This window comes from Notolepis coatsorum (genome assembly GCF_963971535.1).
Source record: "Notolepis coatsorum genome assembly, chromosome: 11".
NCBI lineage: Eukaryota > Metazoa > Chordata > Actinopteri > Aulopiformes > Paralepididae > Notolepis > Notolepis coatsorum.
In genome coordinates this window covers 50,506,112-50,517,571 of record NC_140175.1, presented here as the reverse complement: position 1 = coordinate 50,517,571, position 11,460 = coordinate 50,506,112, and the positions used below count along the sequence as shown (strand labels likewise).

At 41.6% G+C, this 11,460-nt stretch overlaps 1 protein-coding gene across 1 annotated transcript in view; it reads right to left on the bottom strand.

Moving 5' to 3' along the window:
- Positions 1-4,965: 4,965 nt before the first annotated feature.
- atp6v0a2a (ATPase H+ transporting V0 subunit a2a) overlaps positions 4,966-11,460 on the bottom strand; it is a gene marked incomplete at its 3' end in the record, with an annotated part of 60,711 nt that continues 54,216 nt past the window's right edge. The window contains exons 19-20 of the mRNA XM_084324383.1: positions 8,133-8,304; positions 4,966-5,068 (exon numbers count right to left, since the gene is read on the bottom strand). Coding sequence (XP_084180509.1) covers positions 4,966-5,068; positions 8,133-8,304 — 275 coding nt within the window. The remainder of the gene's footprint in view (positions 5,069-8,132; positions 8,305-11,460) is intronic.

Genomic DNA, 11,460 nt, shown 5'->3' with positions numbered 1-11,460 from the left:
CCTATTGTTAGGTTTTAGTGAGTTTTTCCTTACCTTCGTGTGGGGTATGTCTGGGAGTGCTTGCATTCTTTCATTTATTTGCATTTATTTTAAATTTGTTGGACCTTATGGTGTCCTTGTTCTGTTCTTGACTTATTGTTATGTTTTCTTCTTGACTTGTTTAAAGGGGAACTATCTTATAAATGGCCTTTTTGAGTATTTAGCATTGTTTCCTAGCTATGTGAACTTATATTAATATGATCTATGTCTCTAATTCTCATATTGGCGCATTCTTCCAATTCTCCTCTCACAATATTCACCCTCACTGAACTGAGTCATCTGAAAATGTGCTGATTTGTGATGTCAGAGAGACACAGCTGCATGATAATGTGGCTGTGTGGCATCAGGCTCATGATGAGCTGCACACAGTGGTTGGAGCCCAGGCTCAAAACGGCTTAAGATCTTGAGGTAGAAAAATGCTGTTTTTGAGTACTTGATTAGAAATACAAAACAATGAATACAAAATTTAAAAAAATTACAGAGGTGTTCCATAGACTCACAGGAATTGTGTAAAAGTGCCCAAATAGTGAAAGAAATAGTAAAATAGTTCCCCTTTAAAGAAGACCTGTACGGCCCATGGGGACATTAACGTGTGTTGTTGGGCCTATAAATAAATTTGATTTGATTTGTCATAATTTGCATTGACACAATTATCACTGCTTGAGACTGATAATCAATTGATATAAAAAAAAACATGGGACAATTATAAAAAATATATACATAAATATGTGATACAAATGATCAATACATCATTGAGCATGAACAATTTATTTGCTGGCATTTTTGCAACCTTTATCCAACACATCAAAAATGATAAAATGAGACCAGATTCTCATACAGACAAGAATTTAAATAAATGTCATAATTATCATTAACAAATACTATATAAGTAATATGTTCAACGGAAGAGCTAAGGCTTTTCACTTTTTGTGGAGCATTTGATTTTTTCCCCTAGCCGTTAGAAGCAAGGCTATATGAATATACAAATTAACAAAAAATAGAGTCCACACACTTTTTAAAAAGCTTGTAAAGGGTGATTATTTTCACCACAGATCAATATTTTAATCAGGTGATCTTAATAAAGATCCATATGGATCGAAATGTTGCTCTATGGTGAAAATAATGAGCTTCTGGGAGCTTTTTTACCAAGTATGCAGACTGTATTATTTATCCATCTGTCGCTCCACCTCATACTTCTGGACGTGCTCTTGCTTCTCTGTTTGCCTATTTAGACATACAGTATACAACATGAAGTAAATGAGAAAACAATTAACATCTGAAGATTATTTCCATTTGGCATCATCACAGACACTGGTGAAGACTCTGATTTAATTCTACAATCATTTCTGCATTGTTGTATGAAAAGTGCTTTGTGACAGTATTCTTTGCGACAACAACAAAACGTTTTTGTTGTTTTAACTTTGCTTATTAAAAGGAAAAATGCTGTTAGCCAGAGGTTGTCCACAGCTGAGGGTTCGGTGGAGAGGATAACCCCCCCCCCCCCACACACACTGATCTTTCCTTTATGACACAGGGAATCAAACCACCAGAGTTAAACATTTTGTCAAGAGAAAGAATCAAGATGGCTGCTGTACAATTGTCACCTCCTCCTCATCTAACTCATTCCCCGCCAACAACGATTATACTCGTTATTGGGCGCCATGCATCCTTTGAACGCCAACAACGAGTATACTTGTTATTTGATCGTTTTTCCTTTTTTTAATATTCTATTCAATGTCTATGCCAAATACAACGCAGTTCGTGTTCCGGGTTCCTCTGATTGGCCACTAAGCCCACGTGACCGCGCGCTAGCACGCCCCCCTTATCGCCCACTGCCGCGCTGTGAAGCGGAGGCGGTGGTTTCTCCCCGGCTCCCGGAAGAGCCAGCGGGGCGACACGAGGCGGTGGTTTCGCCGCTGACTCGGTCCAGCTCCAGCAGCAGCGGCCGTCTTCTCTCCGAGGCGGCTCGTTCTTATTAATCCCCCATTGTTCAGGTCGACATGGTCGCACAAACACCCGTTGGAGGAGTAGTGGGGGAGAAATGAATGAATGAATGAATGAAAACTTTATTTAACAGATTGCAGAATGGGTACAATACAGTACGGCGCAATACACACAATTGTTAAGGGGATGCAGACCAAAGAAAGACATTTGTCTTGTTTACATCAGGGTCCCCCATTTTCAATTCATATCGACATTTATGACATACACAACATACATGACATTAACATGATGTAAACAAGACAAACGTCTTTCTCTGGTCTGCATCCCCTTAACAATTGTGTGTATTGCGCCGTACTGTATTGTACCCATTCTGCAATCTGTTAAATAAAGTTTTCATTCATTCATTCATTCATTCATTTCTCCCCCACTACTCCTCCAACGGGTGTTTGTGCGACCATGTTGACCTGAACAATGGGGGATTAATAAGAACGAGCCGCCTCGGAGAGAAGACGGCCGCTGCTGCTGGAGCTGGACAGAGTCAGCGGCGAAACCACCGCCTCGCGTCGCCCCGCTGGCTCTTCCGCTTCACAGCGCGGCAGTGGGCGATAAGGGGGGCGTGCTAGCGCGCGGTCACGTGGGCTTAGTGGCCAATCAGAGGAACCCGGAAACCGAACTGCGTTGTATTTGGCATAGACGCGCCAGGGACCCGTATGTTGCCGTTAGAAGGCATACTGCGACCCTGAGGGTGCAGTACCGGCCAGATCCTCCCAGGTGGCAGTATCGAGAGTGCAGTAAACCCTGTTCCAGACCCTGTGTTACACTGAAATGTCTCCAGGCGCAGTTTTCTGGGTCGGGCGAGTCGAGCGGTTCTCCCGATTGCATTGAAGCGCGTCAAATGCCCCCGATCCATATGTTGTGGTGGGTTATGTCGTGGACCAGATGGACATCAGATGGACCAGATGGCGATCAAACAATTGGAATATTATTTTTGGAATACTCCCGATCACAGGTAAGGACTATCTGACGTCAATTCTAGCTTGATCGTGCCCCCCCCCCTTTCATGCATTCATGATGAAACATAATACCTATTATATAGATATGATTTGGGAATAGTAGTGTCAGGCAAAAAATGCCAACGTTTATAGTAGAATTCACGTATATAAGGCTATAACTCAGCCTTTCGGGAATTACCTCAGATCACTCTGAAATTATACTTATATTCACCACGGGATAACGCGCGAACGTATGCATGGAAAAATGATCTCTTTTTTGCATCTTGGATGGAAGAAAGTCACTGTCAAATGACCATAGTATTGTCCCCATAGCTATAATATAGAATATAGATATAGCTCTACAAACAAGGTGACGCACTCCTATCTTTAAAGCGTGGCATAGCTACAACGGTACCCGTCTAATACCCGGCGCTGAAGACCCCTGAAAAATTACCTTTTTGTCTTATTGTTACAACATACTAAATAGCATGTTACAACATACCATGTCTCTTGTACATATTGTACTCTTATGTGTCAATACAGCCGAAAAAGATGATAAAATGGACTTATATCAAACATTTTATATTCACCATTTATGGAAAATGTCAGAATTTTGTAACTGACCCATCATGCACTCTTGAGACATAACCCTAAAAATTGTAATATGATATTAAAATAATATCAAATGAAATATTATAGATTAAAAACAAAAATCCCACATCCCCCTTTCCCACTATAAACTGTCTTCCTATTGGTCCTCTATGATAAAGTGAAGGCTGACATTACTGTCACACTCTGTTTTACCATTATCTTTAATTTATTCTCAAATCAAATCCCCTGATGGGTTGTTCAGGTGGAACCTGTTCTGAATCCTGTTTCATTAACCTGACCCACACAGAACCATCTGGGAAGTAATTATTTGAAACTGTTTGTAACTTTAATAATAAGTCTTCAGCAGTCTTCTCACTGTCATTACATCTAAACATTACTACCAGTAGTTCCTCTAAGTATGCCCATTGGTCCAAACCTGAGGTTTACGTACAAGTTCATGAGGTTTAGGTACAAGTGTGTGTGTGTGTGTGTGTGTGTGTGTGTGTGTGTGGGGGGGGGGTCTTATTCCTCTCCACAGCTTAGCCTTTGTCACATAAACAGGGAGTAACCGATTACATTGTGAAAGTAAATGAAATTACAGTATGAAAGTAACTTTTACCAATAATCTCTTCTCCCCTGTCAGTGTCAGGAGTAAATCTGTATGGCACTAGGGTTCAGCAAGCTTAATGTGACTTCCTGTATATTTTTAACATTCTGACTTTGTGTATGTGTTCTAACATTTTGACTTCCTGTGTGCGTTGTAACATTCTAACTTCCTGTAAATGTTGGTGTAACATTCTGACTTCCTGTATGTGTTGTAACAAAAATCTGACAATGTACATCTTGTACATGTTGTTGTAACCTTTTAAATTCTTGTATGTGGCATTGTCACATTTGTCTGCACTTTAAGTCGTTCCGGATAAATATTGTTTTAAATACCATGTAATAAATAAGCAATACAAATGCAAATAAAACGTCCCAATTTAGCCAAGTGGCATGACAAATAATGCGTGGCAATATCTCACCTACAAAATTAAACAGACATAAATAAGAGCATTTCTGAAGCCATGTGTAGTCAGAGGTTAGCAGGATATGGTTGCAAATGATGTAAGGCAGTCAGTGCAGCCAATAGTTCAAAAACTGTCCAGATGAAAAAAAAACATTGCTACAATCCACCATGAGGAAGGTTTGCCGCCGTCCTCGTCACAGTGTGCTTCGTTTAGCAGTCAGCCATCTTCCCCAAGGATCATGGGAGTTTTCTTTTCCGTTCCAGTTCATTGACACAACATTCCCTTTATTTCCTCTTTTTCTACTCTCCATGATTTCCTTTAAGCTTTATTATGCAGTCCTCACCATGTCCCCGTCTCCTCCTCCCTCTCACAGCCCACCGGGGCGGAGCTCACAGCAGGCCATCCTGTTCGAAGACAGAGGGCAGCAGGGAGAAGTCGAAGGGGACAAACTTGATGCCTGTCCCGTGGTAGAACTTATTCTGGAACTCCACCCTGGGATGGAGGAGATCGTGTCAGTAAACAGAAGGAAGCAGAGAAGCTACAGTAGTTCAAGGAGACAGCTATGCCATAAGCCAATGCCAATTTTTTCTTTCAAACTCTTATGAGCTTGTGACATTTTCTATAAAGGGATTTCTTTTTCATTCATCAATCTTAATTTTGCCAAAAAATGTACACTGAGGGGTAACCCTCATTTATAATGTTGTTGAGTATTCATCAATAATCATCAACAATCAATTATCAATTAATATACAAAATACAAGAAAGAGAAAACACAAAATAGTAATAAAATGAATAAAACTGTACTATAAGAATAGAAAGATAGATTCCTAATCTAGTCTGTACTTTTTCTTTTATCAAACTTTCCAAACCTTGTTCTATTTCTCACATATCTTTGTTACATGGATAATTAGCTAATAGTTTTGTGTTCATAGATACATTATTTATATGGTTTGGAAATATCAACACTAGCTAGAATCATCATAACGTTCAGCTACAGGAAATAAAGAGACAATGGTAGAAGTAGGCAATGTACTGTACATCTTGTAATATTTAGTCTTCTTTACATGTTGTCGTGACCTTTAAAATTCTTGTGTCATTTTAACATTTGTTTGCCCTTTAGGTTGCTCCGGATAAATATTTGTTTTAAATACCATGTTATAGATGAGCAATACAAAACTATTTTACAACAACACAATGCAAATAAAACATCACAATTCACCCATGTTCAAGTTCAAGTTCAAGTTTCTTTAATAGTTGTCATACAGAAGTACAGAATACTTTTATACAAAATGCTTCTTACTGTTACGCTCCAGAGACTGTGCAAGATAAGTATGAAATAAAATAACATAGTATAGCATGTAAATTAGAAGTAAAAAATGAGGTCACAGTGTTCAGTATAGACATATGTACAATGTTCGATGCATAATTGTTACGCTTGGTACGCTTCTTTGGCATGATGGACCCAGATGGCAGAGTATAGATGAGACCGGAGACAGAGCGTGACGATGAACAGTTTACTAACACACAAGGTACATACACGACACAGGTAACATTTAACAATGACCGCGCCCAGCAGGGCAGGACAGACAGGACTATATACACAAGACTAATTGACAAGACACAGAGGGTAATTTACAAACAAGACACAGGTGTGGTAGACAGAAACAATAGAGCACAGAGTACTGGGAAAACAATAACAAACAACCAGACTAAAACATAATTACAAACCACAGACAGGGGAACACAAGACTAACAAAGTGGAGACAACAGATAATAAACACAACAAACACAACTGACAATAAATAACAATAAGTTGGTGTGTGAGCTGATGCCAGATTGGCATCAGCCCACCGGGTGGCAATGTAGACTGAGGGTTATTGTTAATGGGAGGTACTTGTGAATACTGTCTGAGTCCTGGTCCCACAGGGCCAGGACCGGAGGAAGTGTTACAATAATAGACGTAACTGAGTTACCATATAACAATATACTATGCAGTGTACTAATATACAATACTATATAGTGCAAAGCAGAAATGGGATGAGGTACAATTTAGGTACAATTTACAGTAGGTGTACGAGTTGTAGTGCAAATCCTTTATCAATAAATATAAAGTGTGTTTGTGTGATCTAAAGTGTGGAGAGTGGGTGCTGCAGTGTGTTGTTTGTTTAAGTGAGTGTGTGCGTGTGGGTGTGTGTGCTATGTGCAATTGATGGTTGTTGCATAGTGTTTATTGTTCGTTGAGCAGCCTGATGGCCTGGGGATAGAAGCTTCTTCTGAGTCTTTCTGTGCTCGCCTTAAGACTCCGGTATCGCTTGCCTGACCGCAGCAGTTCAAAGAGGCAGTTGTTCGGGTGGCTGGAGTCCTTGATGATTCTCTTCGCCTTCCCCCTGCACCGCTTGTTGTAAATGTTCTGGAGGGTGGGAAGCCCCCCTCCAATTGTGCGTTCGGCTGAACGTGTCACTCTTTGTAGTCTGCTACGGTCTTGTGCAGTGCTATTCCCAAACCAGGAGGTGATGTTGCCAGTCAGGATGCTCTCTATTGTACATGAGTAGAAGTTCCTAAGGATCTTCTGACTGACTTGGAACTTCCTTAGGCGCCTGAGGAAGTAGAGGCGTTGTCGTGCCTTCTTCACAACACTGTCAATGTGTGTGGTCCATGTCAAGTCCTCGGATATGTGGGCTCCGAGGTACTTGAAACTGTTCACTCTCTCAACCGGTGCCCCGTCGATGCTGAGGGGGCTGTAGTCCTTGACCCCCGACCTCCTGAAGTCCACAATCATCTCTTTTGTTTTGCTGACGTTCAGGGAGAGGCAGTTCTCCTGACACCACTGTGACAGATTCTCTACCTCTTCCAGGTAGGCCCTCTCGTCGTTGGCAGAGATCAGGCATGACAAATAATGCGTGGAAATATCTGCCTTACTGCCTTACATTAGGATTTTAAGAATCAGTTTGATTCCATTAAAATTAAGCAATTTTATATAGTTATCCGTCTGTAGTGTGGTAGTGAAAGGTTAACTTTCTGTGGTGTGGTAGTGAACGGGTTAACCCTTTGTAGCGTGGTAGTGAAAGGGTTAACCCTTTGTAGCATGGTAGTAAAAGGGTTAACCTTCTGTAGTGTGGTAGTGAAAGCGTTAAACCTTTGCTCGATATTGGCTTTTTTACCGATACCGATATACCGATATTGTCCAACTCTTAATTTCCGATACCGATATCAACCGATACCAACCGATACCGATATATGCAGGGTTTCCCCCCCCCCAAAAAACGGAATAATTTCAGGTAATTAACATTACATATCTCTTGTTGTGGAATTAACACAACATTATGCATACTTTTGACAATAAATAAAATCAGAATTTGTTCTTACTTGCTTGCCTGGGTAAATAAAGGTTATAGAAATGTAAAAAAAAAACGATACCGATACCGATATTTTCCGATATCACATTTTAATGCCACTATCGGCCGATAATATCGGTAGGCCGATAATATCGGACATCCCTATTTGTAACCCATTGTGACATTGTTACTTTCCTACTCTGAGCTGCAGTCACACTCACCAATGGAGTCGCAGAGCATGGAGGAAGGCGGACAGGCCCTCCATCACCAGCAGGATGGAGACAGTGAGCGTGGCGAACAAGCCGAACACAGGGACCAGGAAGACAACACCCAGTCTGCTGGTGATCCTCAGCCCCAACCTCATCACCATCGCCCACAACACCTCCGACAGCTCTGACAAACACACACACACACACACACACACACACACACACACACACACACACACACACACACACACACACACACACACACACACACACACACACACACACACACACACACACACACACACACACACACACACACACACACACACACACACACACACACACATACATATGAACAGTTTGAACACACAACCATGGCCGCAGCCAGCTATGAGGTCACCGAGGTCCGGACCACGGTAATTTTGCGAGTGGGCCGTTTGGTCAACGACCGGCCCATTTGGTACTGACTGACACTGGGCCGGCCCAATAATCACATCTCTTACTAAGCCCCTCCCCCACTAGGCTGGGAACAGCGGCCCATTATGCGTGCTGCGGCCCAATCACATCTCTTAATAAGCCCCCCCCCTCTCTCACCTGTTTCTCGTGTTAGAAGAACAGATGCGGAAACAGGAAAAATGGAGAAACAGAACAAACGTAAAGGGGGTGTGGAGAAATTGCCGGCGGAAAAAATCTGAAAACTAGAGGTGGATGCTGAAAAATATAATAAAATCACAGACATGTTTGCTGCTTCAACGTCGTCATCCACAATAATACTAGTGCAGGTGCAGCAACAAGTTCAACACAGCCTCAGGTAGCCAGCCAGGCAGAAGGGCCGAGGAGGGACGGTGAGCTGGAGGAACCTGAGGTAGTTTGTGTGTGCCATCTCTGCCATGGTGATGTCGATAATAATATTAATTATAACGTTATTTGGTGAGCATCGCGTTGGCTAAAATAAGCCCACGTTACTGTGAGTGACCGTCACATCTAAGCTGATCAGCACTACTAATGAGACGCTGCCCCCTAGTGGCCGGCTGTAACAAACAAGCACACCATTGATTTAATTGCCATATAACTCACATACAAAGATCTAACTTACTCCTCTCTGAGCATGAATATAAAACAAACCGGTGATAACTGTGTAAACCTTATGCAATATTCATCATTGATATTTGGATACTTGAAATCTGTATGAACTGAGTAGTTAGTACCAAATGAATGAATGAATGAATGAATGAATGAAGTTAGTATAAAATGGAACAGCTCCATGCATTAATTGAATAAACAACTATTTGCTCATTACCAGTATGGTATTGTTTAAATTGTACAGCTTTTTGCACATCTTTGTCAGGGAATTCCAACAATTCTGGACCTGAATGTACCAGTTCATTGTAATCATCTCTCTCTCTCCTTAATGTCTAGTCAAGCCAGAAATGGACCTCCCTAATTTCTAAACCCTGGCTGGGTGGTGTCCGACCGATTATAGTGGGCCGGTCTGGGCCAAAAAAAATAAATGGACCTCCCTAATTTCTAAACCCTGGCTACGGCCCTGCACACAACGATATACATACATCAAGATTCAAGAGTTTATTCATCACATACATACCAGGGCATACAGTGAAATGCGGTTGGCCATGCCCGCTACGATTGTGTAAATAGTAATAGTAATAAGTAGAATAGACCGTTTTTACTTCTATGTCCCTATGCTATACTTGCTGTTACTAACTATACTATGCAATAATCACAACAAGTTTTTTTTTTTTTTTTTTTTTTGGTATCTCACTTGAATCGATACTCGGTAGTACCGACGTGTTTCGGTTCGGTACCTTAAAAGTACCGAATTCGGTACCCATCCCTAGTAGTGACGCGTTCACCCTTCTGATTGGTTGCAAATGGCCTTCATGTTTTAACTACATCGCCACCTATTGCTTTGGCATTGTACTACATGTATATTACATCAGTTTAAACCACTGTGTGATCGTGTGCACTGAGCGGCTGGGAGCGGCTCAGAGCGGAGGAGAGCTCTCGCTCCGGAGTCACTCTGACCCATTTTAAAGCCCATTCCCATTCATGCTCTGGTGTGTGTGATGGCATATATTTGCAATATATCAAATGCAAAGTAGATTTTTCTGGGGGGGGGGTTATTACAGGCTAGCATGTGTCAATGATTAGCAACAACAGTTTTTTGTAAGGGTCCCGCCTCCACCAATCACATACGGCTCCCTTTGTGTGTGTGTGAGAGCAAGAGAGAGAGAGAGAGAGAGAGAGATAGTTCTCCAACTTGTGTGAGTTGCAGTGATCTCCTGGTTGTTCCCCACTTAGGTTATCTAACTATTGCGCTGCTGCAACTAGAAACACTGGCCTGGCCTGCTTCTAATTTCAGTGGCCTGACTGCATTAAAAAAAAAATTGGGAACCCCTGCTATAGATATCTTGGCGTTCACCTGGACGGTAAGCTGGACTGGAAGCAGAACACAGATTCTGTGTTCAAAAAAGCCCAGTCTCAGCACTTTCATTTGAGGAAACTTAGATCCTTCGACATCAGCAGGTCACTTCTCTATGTATTCTATCAAAATATCCTGGCTAGTGTCCTGTTTAATGCTGTTCTCTGCTGGGGCGGGGGGGCAGCATCACGGTTTCTGACAAAAACCGTATAAATAATACTGTCCCTGGATGCAATGAAAGCTTTTGACAGGTTGGAATGGTCGTATCTATGGGCAGTATTAGAAAGGATGGGGTTAGGAAAAGGATTCATTGATATGATTAAAGTATTATACAAAGACCCATCGGCCATGATTACAACAGGTACAATCATCTCCAAAATCTTTCCGGTATCACGCTCAGCCAGACAGGGTTGCCCTCTTAGTCCCGGACTATTCGATCTATCATTAGAGCCTTTAGCACAATATATAAGACAATCCCAATCCATAGAACCAATCATAATCAAGGGCACACAACACAAAATTAGTTTATATGCGGACGACGTAATACTGTTCATGCAAAACCCCAACACAGCATTGCCTCATCTTCTCAAGCTGATTGAGGACTTTGGAGATCTATCGGGATTTAGGATAAATTGGCCGAAGTCGGCCTTCCTCCCACTTAACGCCCCTGCAAAAAGAAATATAACCCTCCCAAAAGAGATACAGATGGTAAAACAATTTAGATGTTTGGGAGTTGAGATATTCCCCACCATAAGCCAAACGGTGAAGCACAATTACATAAAAATCCAAAACAAAATCAAATACGACCTTGTCAGGTGGTCGAAACTTAAAAACTCAGTACAGGCACGTATATCAATAATCAAGATGGACGTCCTACCTAGAATCAACTTCTTCAGCTCA